Consider the following 19552-nt stretch of genomic DNA (forward strand, 5'->3'; position numbering starts at 1 on the left):
AACCTTCTATTACAATACATTGTGCCCTACTCCTACATTCTTTCAAGCTTCTTATGCCCCTAGGGCCATTAGTGGCTTGGGGACGGAAGTGCATCAAGGATTCGCTCGTTTCAGATTCAAGGGTCAGGAGATGAGTATAGATGAGGTAAGGATGAATCGTTCAGTGTTTTCTTAAGTGTACATGAAGTAGGAAGGAGAGTGTGAATGAAAAATATATAATAGCAATAGTTGTCTTGTAGATGCATGTTTTATATGATATATCTATACCTATTACTAGAGCGAGTAAAGTTTCCACCCAAATTTTTGGTTTGGTACGTTGGTTTGGTCCACCTGTGTTATTGACAGGTGGGCCTTAGTCCATCTCGTAACTGAGTCAGACCAACCTTCTCCGTCCACGACTCAATCACGTAGATCCCTACAAATTAACACATGGGCACAAATACGTATCTGATACTTATATAAATTTTGTCTGTAGGAACGCACGGGCATAATTGTCTAGTAACAATAATAATAGAAAGAATGGCCTGCATGGGCGTGTGTCCTTAGAAGTTTCAAGTATATCAAACCATAGATGCTATCTTATTACTCCCTGTCATGCACCCTTCTTTTTTAAAATTGCCTCTAAGAGTCTAAGTATAATATACGTATACGTTGTTTTTTTCTTTCACATTAGTTGGTGATTTTTTTTCTATACTAACCCATGAAGACATCACGTTTTGCAGCTACAGCAGCAGCTCTGCTATAGCCAGCCCGCAGCCAACAAACTGTTGGGCCCTATCTATGGGCTGCCTACCAACCTGGCCATGCCAGATGGGCCGAGAACACGTGAACCACGCCAGATGGGCCAACCAAGCGTCCATCCCACGCGACCTGAATCTCACTGATTCTCGCGCAACTCCCCTGTTAAAGCCAAACCCTCCCCCAAAACCTCCGAAATCCCGGCTTCCCCCTTCTCTCCTTCCCTTCCCTTCTCTCCACCCCGCTCCGAATTTGGCGAACGCCTCCCCCACCGCAATGGCGAGCTTCAGCCCCGCCGGCGCCGCCAACCATAACCCTAACAAATCCGTCGAGGTGCGCGCGCTGTTTCAAGTTGCGGCTGCCCTTCCGCCTCATCGGGTAGAAAAATGCCTTCTCCAGGGTTCGATTTGACCGCGTGCTGTTTCCGTTGTTCTGTTGCAGGTCACTCCGGCGCCCGAAGACTAGGTCTCCAGTCTCAGCTTCAGCCCCAAGGCGAACCAACTCGTAGCCACCTCATGGGATAAGCAGGTGAGCTCCCCGCCATTGTCAGTAGCATGTGTATCATGTATTGGGTAATATTTGTTAAGATACGGTTGGGCTGACAGCTTCCGGGTGCAGGTTCGGTGCTGGGAGGTCCTGCCTGGTGGGGTCTGCCAAGCGAAGGCCTCGATTTCGCATGATCAGCCGGTATGGTGATTCGTCTTAGCATTTTCCCCCCACTAGTGATCCGTTGCTCCAATTAGCTAATTATGGATGCAGAGCTGTTTGGTCTGCGGCCTTTGTGGGCTGTTAGATCTCTATGTATTATCTGCATTTTGCGATGATGTGACATGTAGGCCGTTTTTTGTTTTACGCAGGTGCTGTGCACGGCATGGAAGGATGATGGGATGACTGTTTTCTCAGGAGGTTGTGATAAGCATATTAAAATGTGGCCGCTGCTGTCTGATGGGCAGCCCACAACCTTATCAGGGCATGAGGCGCCTATCAAAGAACTCGCTTGGGTGCCACAGATGAACCTTCTTGTCAGTGGAAGCTGGGACAAGACTTTGAGGTGCGGACACTATACAAGATACATTAGATTCCTCTACAATTAGCTCATACAGTAATGTCTGGTCCAGTTCAATGTTAGATTGGTGATGTATTGCATAACCATAGAGGAGCAGTGCTGCAGTGCCCACATATTGTAGATAACGTCAACACTATCACCAAGAACTACATACTTTGTTGTCCTAACGCTTATATGTACAAAATAAAAGAACCTAATAATCAATTTGTCTGATCTCAAAAAAAATCAATTTGTCATTATCAAGGTGGCTATCCTTGTATTCTCAACCATATTTCCATTTGTTAAGGTACTGGGACATTAGGCAACCTCAACCGGTGCATGTTCAGCAACTTCCTGAGCGTTGCTATGCTCTGTCACTTTGTTATCCTCTCATGGTGGTTGGCACTGCTGATCGCAACGTAATAGTCTTCAATCTGCAGAATCGACAAGTAAGAAACTCTGTAATGCTTTTAGATGATTTTAGTTGAATTCTGGCCGGCTATACACATGAATGGTAAGGGATTTAGAACTTCCAACCTGATCAAGTATGTGACCGGCTATACACATGAATGGTAAGGAATTTAGAACTTCCAACCTGATCAAATAAGTGACCAGCCCTTGTTTAATGAAAACTGATTTATTCTGTGTTAGTGTAACCAAATATATGAGAGAAGGTGTACGAACTCTTGAGAATTTACTAAGAATATATTATTCCAGCCTTATCCTGGCCAAAAGATTTCAAAAATAACAATATGCCATTGCATCCTGTGCCTCAATTCTGTTCAGTTTGCTCTGAGTGAAATGTTCCAATTGTATGTGAAACTGTGGAACAAAACAATTTACATCTCAGTTGTTGAAAGATCCGTTTTTTTAATCCGTGAGTTCAGAACTACTATGATATATTCTCAACCCATGTAGCATCCCACATGAGGTCAGCATGTAGTTTGAGTGATAGGGAAGGGAGTTGCAAAAAATGATGAAGATACAAAATTATTCCTTGTGTATTATCTTGTGGCAAAGATTAAATAAGTAATGAAATGTTGTTGCCTTTTTTTGACAAAACAATGGGGTCGAGGTGCCCACATGAACCATTCATCTAATTTAACTCTGCAGGTTTATCCACTAAAATAATATTAGTAAATTTCTATCGTATCCGCAATTCTGACTTCTCATTACCTTATAACAGGCTGAATTCAAGAGAACTGTATCTCCATTGAAGCTACAGACAAGGTGTCTTGCCGCATTTCCTGATCAACAAGGGTTTTTGGTAAGACCCCACTTTGGCTTTTCTGTATATATCATCTCTGCGATAGTCTATGTGGCTATCCGGTTAAATCTTGTGTAACACCCAAATGTGTCGTCCACCAAAATGCAAGGAAATAAAAAAGCAAAAATAAGAGTTAGTGGGATTGACCGCATAATGTCATACAAGTTGTGTTTTGTTTTGGGAATATGATAGAAAGGTGCTGCAAAGAACTATTTTATATTCGTAAGGAGGCAAATATGAAAAAAAAAGTGGCTGTTTTGTAAAATAAGTTAAAAGTTATTATTGTAAGTATTGCCCCAACTTTTCTTCTCAGAACTAAGGAGTGGCTAATCCTGTGTTGATTTTATCAACACACAATTTTCCAGAGTGCAAAGTGGCTATTGTATTATTATTTCTTTCAGTTTAAGAACTGTGCAAATGTATATCTATGTCAACCGTTTTAGAATTCTATAATTCAATTGCTGTTAGATGTTCATTTCATTTAGTATATGTGGCTAACCAATTAAATCTTGTGTAACACCCAAATGTGCCGTCCACCAAAATGCAAGGAAAGAAAAAAAAAACAAAAATAAGAGTTAGTGGGCTTGACCGCATAATGTCAAACAAGTTGTGTTTTGTTTTGGGAATATGATAGAAAGGTGTTGTAAAGAACTATTTTATATTCGTAAGGAGGCAAATATGAAAAAAAAAGTGGTTGTTTTGTAAAACAAGTTAAAAGTTATTATTGTAAGTATTGCCCCAACTTTTCTTCTCAGAACTAAGGTGTGGCTAATCCTGTGTTGATTTTATCAACACACAATTTTCCAGAGTGCAAAGTGGCTATTGTATTATTATTTCTTTCAGTTTAAGAACTGTACAAATGTATATCTACGTCAACCGTTTTAGAATTCTATAACTCAACTGCTGTTAGATGTTCATTTCATTTCTCATCCGCAGGGTTTCTCACACTTGAAACAATTTCTCCAAATGTTCTATAATAAATAAAGTTTATTAACTCAGTGTGATGTATCCATTATTTCTTGTTCTTATCTGCTTGTACCAGTTGTTAACAGCTTTTGTTTGGTGTTTTAGTCTGGCATTGTTGTTTGAAGTGATTGAGTCAGTGATCTATGTGGCACTGGACGAATGGCCAGTTAACTTTTAATGTTTCTGCACAGCTGATTGACCTTTTATTTACTTTGAAGGTTGGATCTATAGAAGGAAGAGTTGGTGTTCATCATGTGGATGACTCTCAACAAAGCAAAAACTTTACATTCAAATGTCACCACGATGGCAATGATATATTCTCTGTTAACTCACTGAACTTCCATCCGGTGAGCCCTCTTTCTTCTATAATATATTCAAATAAGTATCATCACTCAATATTGAATAGAACTTCTTCAAGATCCTTGAAAAAGAAGAATTTAAATCCTTAATGTTTTAGTTTGGAAGTAGAAATTTCATAAGTTCACCTTGGACTTCATTTAAATTATGCAACTGAATACTTGTTAACCAACTTACCAACCTAGGAGCAGTTAATATTAGCTACTTCATTCAACCAAACAATTTTAATTGTCGTATGCAATTCCATCTAGGTGCACAACACATTTGCTACTACAGGCTCTGATGGAGGTTTCAATTTTTGGGATAAGGACAGTAAGCAAAGGCTGAAGGTCTGTTTCCCGTAATATTCTTTATTGATATATACATTTCACATTCTCCACTGGTCATAATTGTTACTGTCATTGTTTTAGCATGTATTTTTATTGCAAAAAAGTTACTGTCATTGTTTTAGCATGTATTTTTATTGCAAAAAAAGTTACTTTCATTGTTTTAACATGTATTTTTAAATCGTAAACCCTAAAGAATATTAGCAACCCCATTCAGTTAAAAACTATTTGTCCTAGAGTGCAAGTGTTTAAACTATTTTAACTTTGACCTACATGTTTTAATGAATATCTAGGCTGGTTATATGAAGATTGTCTAAGCTGATTTGTCAAAAAAAATTGCTAGAAAAGATAATGTAACTATTTGTCAGGCTTAAAAATAGGAATTAATGGTTGAACTTATGTTTTAGACTGTAAATGTTATTATGTTAACAACATTTATTCATGACTAGAAGAGGACCTTAGTGATGTCCTTGTACAGTTGTAGTGTCCCTCTGGTCTGAATTGTTTGTAACATTTACTCATGACTAGAAGAATGGCCTTAGCGCTGCCATTGTACAATTGTACTTTCACTCTGACCTGAAATATTTGTTGGTTTAATCTAAACCATGTAGAATAAAGGGGACTTAAAATATTGCTGTTGTAGCTTGCCCAATCGATTACTCTGCTAGCTCTCTTACATCACTGGACATTTGCTGGGAGGTATTACATTGAAAACCCCCAAATTACATCTATTTATCAACTAATATCAACTTACTAAAATGGTATCCATTTTAGAACTGTGGGATTTGTTGAAAAGTTGAATTAATCTGAACATGAAACATAAGTTTTCCACACTCAAGTTCAGATATCGCTCAAGTTCTCTGTTAGTAACTGTGAAATTGCTCATGCCTGCCAAGTGTACTTATTTTCTAATGAGTAGGAAAAGGCCACCTTCTGCTTCACTGAAACTGCAAGCCTTATAAGCTATATCGTCCTTTGTGCTCTGTTTCAGTGTCCTGTGTTAAAGAATAAATTGCATATGATATACATGCTTACTGTTAACAGAGTGTTTTTAGTATTGTGGTGGTTGGTTAAGAAGAGAGAAAAATGTGCTTAATATATGTTTATTGTTGTTTGTCAGACAAAATTAACAATGAAAATCTGCTTGTACTCGTTTAAAGATTTGCCTCTAATGTTCCCTTTTTCTTTTACAGGCTTTTAGTAAGTGTCCAGCACCCATCACATGCAGTACATTCAACCAGGACGGATCTATATTTGCTTATGCGGTAGGTCATCTGTTGTCAGCATCTGTAGACTGAACTAGAATAACTTATCAGATATACATGTTTGCTTATGATACTTTTTGTTACGTACAATATGCAACTATATTACTGATGTGGAAGACGGAGATTCCTACATGCTTCATATTAGTTACCAACCATAAATGGCTTTTATTCCTCCAGTTATTATCCTGAAAGTTTAATGATTTCTCATGCTTATTATATCTCTTCTTGCTGAGACATACCATCTTAAGTACCAAGTCTGTACAAAAAAGTGCCAATACTTACAATAACAAATAAGTATCATTAGGTTCCTCATGATATATATTTTTATAGTATGCCTATTTGGTTTCATAAATATTGAAACTCTTCAAAATTTTAAATTTTGTCAAGTTTAAGTTTTCTGATTTAGGACAAAGCTAAAAAAGCACTCTTTTTAGGACAGGGAGTATGTATTGAAAGTTCAAATTTGTTGATGCTGTGTCATTTGTATAGGTATGTTGCGATTGGAGCAAGGGTGCTGAGAAGCATAATCCTTCTACTGCAAAGACAAATATCTTTATACATAGCGTACAAGTTTGTACTTTTCACTAGATGCCTTCTTCTGTATTAACATTTTTGTGTGGTTCATTTGATTTTGTAAATGATACTACAGACAAGGTAAGCTCAGATTGTAGCTCTGTGCTCTTTTCTTATCAAACATTTTGAACTGTTAATATTACCGACTGCAGTTGGTTAATTTAAGCTTTTATATGTTAATTCAACATGAATGTGAATGATCTCATCCAAACGCCTGTTTTCCTTGGATGATGGTAGCTATCTTTGTTTATCCTAGTCTGATAGTTTCTTCTTTGATCATTGTTGTTTTTGGTTGTAGGAATCTGATGTGAAAGAAAAGCCCCGTGCTGGGAAGAAGTAGGCATGGCAATAACAAGTTGAAGATTGGTGCTTGGGACTGGTAGAAAGATTAGCTTACTGCTGCTAGTCACTCACATGACATGAGTGGACCACTCCTGATTGTTTGGGTATTTCTTCATACATGAGACTCTGATCACAAGAATTGCTGCATAGGCGACATGTTAGCAGGAAGTAACGTTGGATAATGTATTGATGGAAGATTAGTAAGTGGCATTAAAAGTTTATGCAATGTGAGATGCTGGTTACTTTTTTTTGTCAGATCCATTCTGATAGTGCATCAAAATTAGTTCTCGTTTGGTCAAGATTTTGGGCCAACAGGGTATTGTTCAAATTTTCATAGCGCACAGCTGCACACGCAGATTTCATGTAGATTATCATGCTTGCTGAGTCAGGCGGCACAATGAGCTATGGATCCTCGCTTTTTTAGAAGCCACTAATGAAAGAACAATAGTGGCACCAAAATCTTCATTTGCAGCCCTGCTCCCTCAGTTTTCAAATGTAAGATATTTTTGCTTATCCTAAGTCAAACTGTTCTAAGTTTGATCAAATTTATATGCAAGAGTGATGATATTTTGAATGTCAAATGAGAATAATTAGATCCATTATAAAAATATTTTTATAATTTGTTTATTTGATGTGGTGGATGCTAATATTCTTCTATATAGATTTGATCAAACTTAGACTACTTTGACTTGGGATGAAACAAAATGCCTTACATTTCAGGATAGAGTGAGTAGGCAGTAGGAGTATCCTTCCAAGATGCGAGCCATTAAAGTTTTGTCCTAAGTTAAACTTTTTCTTTATTTTTGCCCCAATTTATTGAAAAATATATAAACTTTTATGTTATTGAATAATTACAATATGAAGATATTTTTGGTGGATTTAATGAAACAAACTTGATTGATGATCTAAGATATGAGAGTTTTGACTTCATACAAAACTATAATGCCTTAGTTTTTGGAACGAAGAGTAAAAGAATGTGTCCTTGCTTGGATGTCTACTTCAAATCTCTGGAATTTGCATCTTATTTATATTGATCTCCTCACAACTTAGGCAGTCATGAAAATTATGTGGAAGTGTGAAACAACACCGTGAATCCATAAAACTGGAGAATGTTACATAGATATGTTTACCGTGAAAAAAAAATCAATCTCAGCAATTCTCATTTACACAGCATTATTATTTGTTACAGTACATAACATGAAAAATTCCTTACATACTACTATTGGTTAAATTCTAAATCCTTTATACCACTGTCAGTGACGACTGTGGAGGGATTGCGAGTTGTCTATGTGGCAGCATATAAGGAAATTGCTCGTAACAATATATTAGTGTAATATTAGTAGCTAGGGGAGTAGCCATGTTGCCTCCACACTACTGATAGACATTAGAGTATATGTATTAACAAAAAAGAAAGCAGCAGGAAGCTCTTAAACCGAGCATATTGTAGAGAGATTATTGTTGCAGTGGTCGTCTCTTCTTCAGAGCTCCTTGGACGATGAACCATAGCCAAAGTCCGCTCCTCCTCCGGATGACTTGGTAGCCTCCGCACCAGCCTTGGCTCCACCAGAAGCATCGGCCGAACCACCAGCTGCCGCACCACCACCAGCACTTGCACCGTCGCCGCCACTACCACCTGCTCCAGCATAGGCGTCGCCGCTCCCTCCCGCATTCCCTCCGACACCGCCACCAACTTTGGTGCCTCCAGAGACACCACCGGCGATGGCACCACCGCCGCTAGCAGCGCCACTCCCGCCGGCTCCTCCTCCAACGCCGCCACCGATGGCAGCACCCTTGGAGATACCCGCACCAGCACCAGCGCTCGCGCCACCGCTAACACCCCCGCTGACTTTGGCACCGATACCTTCGCTAACACCAGCGTTCGCGCCAATTCCAGCACCAGCACTGGCGCCGCCACTTCCGCCGGCGCTTCCTCCAGCACCGCCACCGACGCTCCCACCTGCACCTGCACCAGCACCGCCACCAACACTCCCGCCTGCAGCAGCACCGCCGCCAACTTTGGCTCCAACAGATGCTCCAATGCCACCGCTAACTTTAGCGCCGCCAGATATGCCAGCGCCAATGTTAGCTCTGGCGCCGCCGCCAACGCCTGCGCCCGCGCCCGCTCCAGCTCCTGCACCAGCACCAGCACTAGCACCGGCACCGGCGCCAGCTTTAGCACCCGCACCAATGCTTCCTCCTACTCCAGCACCGATCTTAGCGCCCGTAGAGATACCGCCACCAATTCTAGCGCCTCCCGCGGCGCCACCGCCAACGCCGGCATCAGCTTTACCCCCGATGCCGCCGCCGACCTTAGCGCCTCCAGAAAGAGCTGCATCGCCACCGGCACCGGCACCGGCACCGGCACCAACACCACCGCCGGTGTATCCTCCTACGCTGGCGCTCTTGCTTGCGCCTCCAGAAGCCGCCGCGTCGCCACCAGCCGCCGCACTGGCGTCGGCACCGGCACCGCCGCTGCCGCCTGCACTGATGCTGGCGCCCTTGCTTGCCACGGCTTCCCCTCCAGCCCCGCCGCTAACCTGAGCCCCAGCAGCAGCGGCCGCATTGGCTTTAGCACCAGCGTGAGCGTCGATGCCAGCACGGAAATGGATGCCGATCGATACCCCACCGGCCACTCCTACAATACAAGCAAAGCCATCATCATGCCGATCAGTTGCATATGGGAAAGATGTAATAATTAATAAGCCTTGAGACAGTTAACGATGCCGATGATTAACAAGTAGTAAGCGTCATTAATTACCGGCTGCAGCCTCAGCCATGGTCCTCATGCTGCCGGCAATGGCTCCTGCAGCTTTGACAAGGTCTTGGGCGACGCCGGTCAGGGCCTCCTGCCTGGCCTTGTGCGTCATGGCAACGTCCTGGGAGACGGCCCTGCACCTCTCGCAGGCCTTCTTCAGGATCTCCTGCTGGAGCTTGAGCGCGGCCACGCAGTTGGTCGCGGCGGCCTGGGCGTGCGCCTGGGCGACCTGGGTGAGGTGCATCGAGACCTCGGCGGCCATGGCGGTCATGAACTCCGCCGACTTGATCAGCAGCGCCGCCTTCAGCTGTACCACGAGCTTCACGCTGTTGATGATGATCTCGATGTGCTTCACCATGCGCTTCGCCATCTCCTCCTTGGCCCGCAGCAGAACCGCGGCATCGGCGGCCGCCTGGTTGTTGCCGCTCACCGCGCCTCCCCCTCCCCCTCCCTTGCTGACCGCCACGCTTGGCGCCGCCGTCTCCTTGGTCGGCCTAATCGATCGAGCCACAAGAAAGAAAGAAAAACAAAAGATCAATTGCATTACTCCTAGATATGATGAGCGATGATCATTCAGCATGCGATGAGGAGCGATGATCGGGGAGAAGATCTCATCGTACGCGGGCCCGTAATCCAGCTCCGGCTTGGCATGGGACAGCACCGGCGTCGTCCTCCATGCCGCGATGAGCATCATTAGGAGAACCACGGAAGTGTTAGAAGCCTTCGCCATTGTTGAGCTTCTCCTCTAACTCGCCTCCGCACTCTGTTGATGATGATTTGATCTGGGATGAGGAAGAACGAGCGCGCGCGCGCGCATTTATATAGGACGCGACTCCCCTCCTAGGCTCCTATTTTAGTACGTTGCCTCTGACCAAGATGAGCGGCTTGGGACGGTTGCGGACGAGAGCATTGCCCGGAACGAAGCCGGGGTGGTACGGTGTAGAGCACAATGCGGAGAGGCACCAGTTCATCTGCTTTTAATTCTTTATTAGCTTTTCTCAAAATTGAAAAGTAAAGCTGTGTATTACGTGCACATTCATAGATAGTCGTACAAAGATTGTTCTACTACGGATATATGATGGCAAAATTATGATTTACTATGTATTAAAATGGCCGGACAATTCACACTACTCAACTACACTCAGTTGCAGTACAAGCAAGGTTCAGTTCAGAGAGATGACTGCAAACGCAGGCGTTGACTACTAGCACTCCCGCTGGCCATGACGACCATGCCAGCAGCGACCTCCCCTGATCCGGCCTCTCCCGGCGCCCAACTCGTCCCGCGCACCTCCACCTCATTGCCGCCGCCCTTGTCGTCTTCGTCGTACAGCGCCTCGAAAACCTTGGGGATCAGTTCGCCGGCGAGCATCTCCCTCGCCGAGCCTCGCCGCAGCTTCCCCGACGTAGTCTTCGGCACGGCGCCGATTTCGGCCAGCACGACGTGCCCGACCTTCACACCCTCCTGTTCCCACACGGCTCGTCTTATGCTGTCGCAGATGCTGCTCGGATGCACATTATTGCTTCTTCCCTTTTGCAGCTCCGCCACGACCACGACGGACGACGCCGACGTCAACGGCGTGGCAAAGGCGGCGACGCAGCCTCCCCTCAGCGAGCCCGGCGAGCTGCCGAACGCCGCCGTCTCAACGTAGTGCGCGTGCACGCGCCGCCGCCCGTCGCCGGTGGCGATGGCGATGGCGTCCGCGCTCCGGCCAAGCACGTAGAGGTACCGCTCCGCTCCGCGCACCACGCCGCAGTCGCCCGTACGCACGAAGCGAGCGCCGGCGGCTCTCCCTGGCAGCCTGGCGCCGAACACCTCGCGGCTCGCCGACAGTTGCCCGAGGTACCCCGACGCGTTGCTCGGCGAGGACACCCAAATCTCCCCCTCGACGCCGTCCTCCACGGGCTCTCCGGTCTGCCCATCAACAATGGCGATGTCGATCTCCGGCTCCTCGCGGGGAGACGACGCCAGCAGGGGCGGCAGCCTGGCGGACGGCAAGAGCTTCTTGTACGATGGGAGGCTCAGCCAGCGGCCGCTCGGAAGCTTGGCTTCCGTCCCGCGCCACGCGGTGGACACGAACGTGCAGTTCTCCGCTAGCCCGTAGGACGGCGAGATGGCCGCCGCGTCAAGGCCGGCACGGCCGAACTCCTCCACGAACTCGACAACCGACGACTCGTAGATGGGCTCGTTCACCAGGATGAGGTTCCGCAGGGTCCCGAGGTCGAGCGGCCGCGCCCCGCGCCCCGGGCGGCGGCCTCGCCGGAGCACCAGCGGCAGCGCGAACGACGGGACCGGCGTGCACGTGGCCCTGAACTCGGCGACGAGCTCGAGCCAGAGGCGCGGGCGCCGGACGAAGGCCGCGGGCGAGGCGAGCACGCACGTGGCGCCGGCGACGACGGTGAGGAGGAGGAACATGAGGCCGCAGTCGTGGTGCTGCGGCAGCCACGACGCGACGACGCTGCCCGGGTGGAGGCCGTAGGCCTTCCTGGCGGCGCGCACGTTGTGCGCCGCCGCGCCCGCGGTGACCACGACGGGCCGCGGGGCGCCGGTGGCCCCCGACGTGTACTGGATCAGGTACGTCTCGCCCGCCGCGCATCCCCCGTAGTACCCCGGCCCGCCACTGGCGGCGGCGGCGGTGGCCGCGTCACCCGGAGCCCGGCGGCTCTCCAGGTGGCCCGCCGGCACCCACCGGAGACGCTTCAGCTCGGCGACGGGGCACTCCATGACCGCGCCAATGTACCCCGCGTCGGCGACGGCGGCGGCCGGCCTCGTCTGCGCCACGGCGCGCAGGAGGCGGCGGTGGGCCGCGGACGCGCCGAGCTTGGACGGGTCTGGCGGTGACATGGGCACCGCGACGAGCCCCGCGCGCTGGCACGCGAAGATGAGCTTGACGAGGCGGAGGCCCGGCGCCGCGAGCAGGAGGACGGTGTCGCCCCTGCGCACGGTCTCGAGCAGGCCGAGAGCCATCCACTGCGCGGCGGCGTTCAGCTCGGAGTACGTCACCGCGGCGTACGACGGCGAGCCGCCGCCGCCGCCGGCACGCCGGTCGTCGTCGGCCCATATGAAGGCGGGCTTGGGGCCGAACGCCGGCTGCCTGGCCCACACCGGGAGGTACTGGTCGACCACCGGCTGGTCGGGGTAGCAGGGGTCGTAGTTCTCGGTGGACATGGCTCCCGTGCCACGCTCTGTGCCGCCGCCGTGTGCTTGGTGTGCGGGAGCGTGTGCGATGCGCTCCTGTATTTATACAGCTCATGATGCGTGTCAGGTTCATGTACGTCTAATTCCGTGGACGCATCCTCCAACATGATCGACCGGCAACCGTGCGCAACCTGTCATTCTGCCATTGCCACCAAACATTATGAACTCCTAGTAGTACTAGTAGCTTTTTATATACAAGTATATAAATGGAAAAAGGAGAAAATTTTAGGGGACTGCATTTTGGTGGTGTAGGAGAAATATATTGGAACTAGGCGTATAGTCCGCGCATTTGCGCGACTAGTATTGAAAATTCAAAAATTTACATGTCGTTGTATCCTTACTTAAAAGTTATACTATTTTTTACCATACATCATCCTGTTCATTATCATAAATTATGCCTTATTGTTGATTAAAACAATTCAACTATAATCTATCTATAATAACAATTTAATTTGTTGAGCTTTAATAATATTATGCAGATAATTATTATTATTTTCATTTTATTTTGATTGATTGTTGTTAGCTTTAGTTTTTATTAATAATATATATTTGTAACTGATACATAGATAAATGATATTTTATATTTAATTTTTCATAATGGCATTGGTGGGTGATTTTTAATTAGGCACAAGGGTATATTAGGCTAATTTTTATCGTAATGCTAGTGGTGGGTAATTTTTATTTTTCTATTTTCACCGATTAATATGGAAATTTCTAGGCCTTGAGAGCGAACGTGGAGGCTCCGTTTGTTGGCCAAATAATAAGATAATATATTTCATCGATTAATATGGGAATTTCTAGGCTTTTGAGAGCGAACGTGGATACTCCGTTGGCCAAATAATAAGATAATAGATTACAACATATACTTCGTCCGTCCTGAAATGTGAGATATTTTTGGTTTATCCTAAGTTGAAAGGTAAAAGTTGTCTAAATTTGATCGAATTTATATAGAAGAATATTAGCATCTAATAACTCATCAAATAAGTAAATTATGAAAATATGTTTCATAATGAATCTAACTATTCTCATTTGATAATCAAATATTACCACTTTTTTCTATAAATTTTGTCAAATTTGAAACAATTTGACTTTGAACAAATTAAAATATCATACATTTTAGGACGGAAGGAGCAGACGTACTCGTGATTGCACATTAGGGGGATAGATGCATGTGTTCAGCACAGCGACTCGCAACGGTAAAAACTGTCAGGTCCAAAAAAATACTAGGTGCTAGTAGTTGCTCTTTTACTTTTTATTACTTTTTTGAAAAAAAATTCTAGTTGCTCTTTTACTGACGCGGAGGAGAGCGAAAGCGAGGGCAAGAAACTGCCGCGAGCGGGACGAGGCAAAACGCAGTGGTCTCGTCTCATCTCCTCGTGCCGAACGCAGCCACCGGTGGACATTGAGGCGAATATCCGCGAGATGCGCTGGTGGTTTGTTCCGTCCAGGCTCGCGTGATCGGGACTCGAGACGCGAGAGCTCAGGTTTTGCAGCCACATGAGTTGCCATTGGTGGATGCCGCGAGAGGTTAGTTACCATCGAGCAGGGTGGAGCGAACTTGCCATTCCGCTGAGAGCGGATTAATTAGTTAATTAACCGGGCGTGGGTGATATCAGCAGTGACGCGCTTTGGTGGGTAGCGTACGAAAGGCACGTCGCCGATGATGCCGAGGGGGAGAAGATGGTTAAATTAGTGGCAAACAAAACCGGGTGGAATATTTATTATTGGTGCAGGGCATGTCCAAGATGGAGTGTTCAGTGTTGCATATCTATATCAGTTCCTAAAGCATGTAACGTTTCCATTTAAATTTTTGCTTGATTCATTTTGTGGGTCTTATTAGTCTATCCTGTATACGAGTCGAACCGGCCCTCTTTCCACAACTCGATCATGCAGACTCATATAAATTAATGCACGAGCAACTACGGGTGACTCAAGCCGAGGAAGAGAGGAAGGAGAAGAAGAAAAGGAACGAGGATAAGCTAACAAGTTTCCCTAATTTTCTAGGCTGTATCCGCCTCTACGAGCAACTATTTGATATTTATATAAGCTTTTGTCTATACCAACGTACAAGCATATTTACCTAGTTATTCTAAGAAAAAATAATATTCCTACTCAGTAGTACTCCCTCCGTTTCAAAATGTAGGTCGTTTTGATTTTTTTAGATTCATAATATTTGCTAAGCACTTAAATATAACATATGTCTAGATACATAGTAAAATATATAAATCTAGAAAAGTCAAAATGACCTACATTTTAGAATGGAGGGAGTAGTACAACTAACCTCGTATCATGAGTATATATTCCTTATTGACAAAACTAGGTACAGCCCTTTCTAAATTTGTTCGTGTTTGGGGTTTTTCTTTAATCACAAAAAACAAACCGCCGGTCCAAAGATTTGGGGCGCACACGTTCCTGCAGCGGTGGAATGGGGCTCTTGTGGAAGATAGTTAACACATCTATTTTTAAAGTCCACTCTGGCTCAATTATCTACTGCAAATATATTCAATATTTTAGTAAAGTTAACTCAACATTTTGTAAAACATGTTCAACATTTGGCTTTCAAAATGTTGAAATTGTGAAGACAAGTGTTGAATTTTTTTTAAACTAAGACAAATGTTGAAATTGGAGATATAAAATATTAAAAATGTTGAAAATAGAAATGTTGAATCCGGCGAGCGGGGTGTTTCTTCTCGGGCATCGGCGTGCCCGGCGCGACGCGCGGCGCAGCAACAGCACGCGGCAGCAGGGCCGCAGCGCGGCGCGACGCGCGGCGCGGGAGGCATGCGCGGCAGCAGCAGCAACATGCGCCGCGTGCCGCGGGAGCAGCAGAGCTGCAGCGTGCCACAGCAGCGCGCGGCATGCAGGCGTGTGCGGCACTCGAGACGACGCGAGCATGCAGCGGCGGCGGGCGGAGCGCAGGGTCACGGGCGGCGGCGGCGGCGCACGGTGAGGACGAGGACAAGAGGAGCAATAAGATAAGATTAGGATTGAAAAGATTCAACAGATAAAATGATTTGTACAAATCTCAAATATTAAAATAGAGAAGAATTTTTTTTTCAAAAGATGTATAGGATTCCTGGCGGGCCGCCAGCCCAACAACTATTGCGCGCACCTACCACCCCACCATTTAGGGATGGGCTTTCTATGCCGGCCCACCAATAGCGATCAGCGAATCCTGCTGCTGCCTACTGATCCCCAAATCCGGAAATCCCACGGGGCCATCTAATCAGCGCGCGCCAGGAGCCCCGCGAGCGCGCGATCTCCGACAGGGCCACGTTTTTTTCTTTTAGGTAATATTTCTCATCCTCCACTTTCTTGTTTGGAAACTTATAACTTATACATAAAAGTTTTGTGTATAATTTTTTCCAAACTACTACTCAGGGAATATTTTTTCACCAAAATTTCGTGATACACAAAATTTTTATGTATAACTTCTGTCAATCAACTTCGCAGAAGATATTCTTTAGCATAACTTTTCTATAATATACAACTTACATGTATAATTTTTTTAAGAAAACTTATCGGAGGATTTTAGCATAACTCCCACGATAATATTATCAGAAAAATTTCTCGCACAACTTTTACACATAAGTTCACTATATCCAACTTTCCATAAAAAATTTTTAGCATAATTTCAATGAAACATTTATCAAATAAAAACTTCTCAAGAGATAACATAATAGAATGTAAAAATATTGGTAAAGAAAACTTAGTTTAACCGAACTCAAAGGAACACTTTAGAAAGAAAAGAAAAAAAAATGTAAAAGTAATACGTGTGTTGTGTGCACGAGTCTCACGTACGGGCTTAAGCTAGACAGCTAAACCTCTATCTCATAGATAGACATACACGAGTACACGACATACTCGCGCAGGCATATTGAGTTGCTGTCTCGTCGTGCGTCAGGAAACCTACTAACGCCCGCTTGTTGAATTGGATTTCCGAAATCCCACCCACCTTGGAACACAAATCCAACTCAACTCGTTTCTAGAATTCTAGTTGAGCGACCAACTTCAGTTCGTGGAAATACCAAGCTACCAGGACCCTGATCCTTGCAGTGCAATTCTGTTTGTAGAGTATGTTCATCTTGAACAAGAATGAATTCAAAAAAAAATCAACTTGTACAAGGGGTGCGATAGATGAGTCTATTCTTGCACTTATTAGGCTCGTGCTCACACAAGTCGGCTCAAGCAACAATGCAATACTCTACATATTGGGTGCTGGCAATCTCTTCTTCTTTCTTTTTTTTCCAGACATTGTTGTAGGTAGACTCCCTCCCTGTCGTCACTGCTTGGGGGTGGTTTCTGCGGCCGTGACTGACGCCAGGAACTCCTTGAGGCAACGGTTGTAGACGCAGGGCCTCTCCAGGTGCACGAGATGCCCTGCCTTGCTTATGCTTTGCAGCATCGTCTTCTCGCCCAGCTGCCTGCAGGTCCAAATCAGAAGTCGTCTCGGTTATAAAGGCATACTGTGCTGATTTGTGGAAGGAAGAATTCAGGTCCCAAGCTTTATTACTCTTTCATTGTCTTGGCGAGCTCGATGTTGAAGATGTTGTCGTTCTCCCCCCACAGCAGAAGTATTTTCTGCAAAGTATTTAAGGGTCTCAGCTTGTCAGGGTCTCGAATTAAATAAGTGTGGCGCAATTGTAGTAGTAGTAGTGGGGACGGCTATACTGCATCGATCATTAACTTCTACTTCATGGCATGCATGCATGCTATGGACCGATTGATGACTGGGGAGCCATTCCCGGCCTCTGATGGGATGCCAATTCCAATTTCCAATCCTGTGATTGGCCAGTTCATCAGGCCAAGCCAGCGGGTCAGGGTACAGGTGCGGCAAGCGGCATGGTGCAGCCGGGGCAAGCGGGTCAGGAAGGCACGCGGAAGCATTCACGCCGCAGGCTGCACCAGGCACTTGCTGAGAGGAAAGCTCCTCTCAGTTCGCGCGTGCAGGTGCAGAGATTTGATGAAGACCATCAATGCTTGCTAGTGCTAGGAAATAAATGGCCCTGGCTAGTACTTACCTACGATGTTTCGTGCAAAGGTTTGTTTAGATGCATAAATTTTTTAGTGTAAAGCGCTATACCACTTTCGTTTGTATTTAGTAATTATTATCTCATCATGAGTTAATTAGGCCCAAAAGATTCGTCTTGTAAACTATAAACAAACTGTATAATTGATTATTTTATTTAACTACATTTAATACTTCATACATGCGTTAAAAGATTCGTTAAAAGATTCGATGTGATGGAGAATCTTATAAAATTTTGGAATTTTGAATGGAACAAAAAAAAAAAGGCCAAAATGCTTCGACCAGCAGCCCGGGCGAAATGGCTCGCGACAACGAGCTGGAACTACTCCTATACCTACGATGGCATTGCCGGCGCGGCGATCGGCAGCTAGTAGCGCCGGCGTCAACGGGAGCGGTGGCCGAACCGGTACCTGCGGCAAGACGGGCACGGTGGCGTCTTTGTTGCTGACCACCAAACCTTCCAGCAGCTCCGCTCTCTCCTTGCGGTTGGTGAACATCACCTGCGATGCCGTCCATGTTGGATCTGTCTGTTAGACTACGACTCTGTCTCTCTGGCTAAGAATCATGAGCACTCACTCACCTCGAGGTAGTCCCTGTGGAGGCGGTCGGGGAACCAGAGCTTCCGGTAGGTGGCGATGGAGAGCAGCGCCTTGAGCCCCCTGACGGACTCCGGCAGCAGCAGCTCCGCCGACGACTTGACGCCGATCCGCTCCAGCGCCTCCTCGCTGATGGAGTCGGTCATGGCCACGACGGAGCCCGACACGACGAGCCACCGCACCAGGTCCGGGTGCGCCTCCGCCATCTTGAACGACACCATCCCGCCGTAGCTGAACCCGACCACCGCGCACGGGCCCACGCCCAGCTTCCGCAGCGCCGTCGCCAGGCACTCCGCCTGGAACCCCGGCGACCGGTCCGCCGACGGCGACGTCGAGCCGCCGAAGTAGAGCAGGTCCGGCACGTACACGTCGTAGTGCTTCGCCAGCACGCCCACCTGCGTATATGCACGGATCGGACGGACCGTGTGTGTCACGACTCACGACATGAATGGATGGATCGACAAGAAAGAAGGCCGGCCAATGACCAGCAGCGAACCTGGAACTGCCAGGTGACGATGCCCTCGGCGGCGAAGCCGTGCACGAGCACGACGGCGGGCCTGTCCTTCTTGGCCGCCGCCGCTGGCGGCGGCGGCGGGAGTTTGGTATCGGGCGTAGTGGCGTCCCTCACGGTGGGCTTGTCGCTGGGCACCTTGTCCTTGGGCACCCAGAAGGTGATGACCGTGCCGGCGCCGTCGACGTCGACGGTGTGCTGCCGCAGCCCGGCCCTCCGGACCAGGAAGTGCAGCAGCGGCTTCTGCGCCTCCACCAGGTTCACCATCCTTGCGCGCGCTTGCAACAGGAAAACAGCCTTGGATTCTAGCGAAATGCTGGGCTCTGGTGACTGATGAGAGAGCCGGGTCTGGATGGCCTGACCTTATATACTGCTGGCAACGGAATGCTGCGTGCGTAGGATGGACAGGGCAGGGGAGCAGTGATTGAAGGAGTTGTTCCGGCCGGCTGGGTGGTACGTGGTAGTTGCGAGTTGTTCAGCACAGCTCTTCTACCGTTCCGTTTTTCAGCACAGGACTATCAGCCTATTACAGGTACTGGCTGCTAGCTTCTAGTCTGACTTTGAACGCTTTAATAAGTGAGGTGGG

At 46.7% G+C, this 19552-nt stretch overlaps 3 protein-coding genes and 1 pseudogene across 3 annotated transcripts; 1 reads left to right on the forward strand and 3 right to left on the reverse strand.

Moving 5' to 3' along the window:
* The first annotated feature begins 1014 nt into the window (after window positions 1-1014).
* LOC120710692 lies at window positions 1015-7105 on the forward strand (annotated as a pseudogene).
* A 1252-nt stretch (window positions 7106-8357) lies between these two features.
* On the reverse strand, window positions 8358-10364 carry LOC120709939 (PE-PGRS family protein PE_PGRS33-like). The gene is made up of 2 exons (XM_039995557.1): window positions 9638-10364; window positions 8358-9514 (listed from the first exon to the last, which is right to left on the reverse strand). Exons 1-2 carry the CDS (start codon window positions 10362-10364, stop codon window positions 8358-8360), a joined length of 1884 nt encoding a protein of 627 aa, XP_039851491.1.
* Window positions 10365-10710: 346 nt separating this feature from the next.
* LOC120707541 (putative fatty-acid--CoA ligase fadD25) lies at window positions 10711-12950 on the reverse strand. The gene has a single exon (XM_039992457.1). The coding sequence runs from the start codon at window positions 12798-12800 to the stop codon at window positions 10803-10805; it is 1998 nt and encodes a 665-aa protein (XP_039848391.1). The 5' UTR covers window positions 12801-12950; the 3' UTR covers window positions 10711-10802.
* Window positions 12951-16845: 3895 nt separating this feature from the next.
* On the reverse strand, window positions 16846-19312 carry LOC120707542 (epoxide hydrolase 3-like). Its single transcript, XM_039992459.1, has 5 exons — window positions 18952-19312; window positions 18440-18850; window positions 18270-18359; window positions 17344-17411; window positions 16846-17254 (listed from the first exon to the last, which is right to left on the reverse strand). Exons 1-5 carry the CDS (start codon window positions 19231-19233, stop codon window positions 17113-17115), a joined length of 993 nt encoding a protein of 330 aa, XP_039848393.1. The 5' UTR covers window positions 19234-19312; the 3' UTR covers window positions 16846-17112.
* Window positions 19313-19552: the final 240 nt, after the last annotated feature.

The sequence above is a fragment of the Panicum virgatum genome, chromosome 5K (assembly GCF_016808335.1).
Source record: "Panicum virgatum strain AP13 chromosome 5K, P.virgatum_v5, whole genome shotgun sequence".
Lineage (NCBI taxonomy): Eukaryota > Viridiplantae > Streptophyta > Magnoliopsida > Poales > Poaceae > Panicum > Panicum virgatum.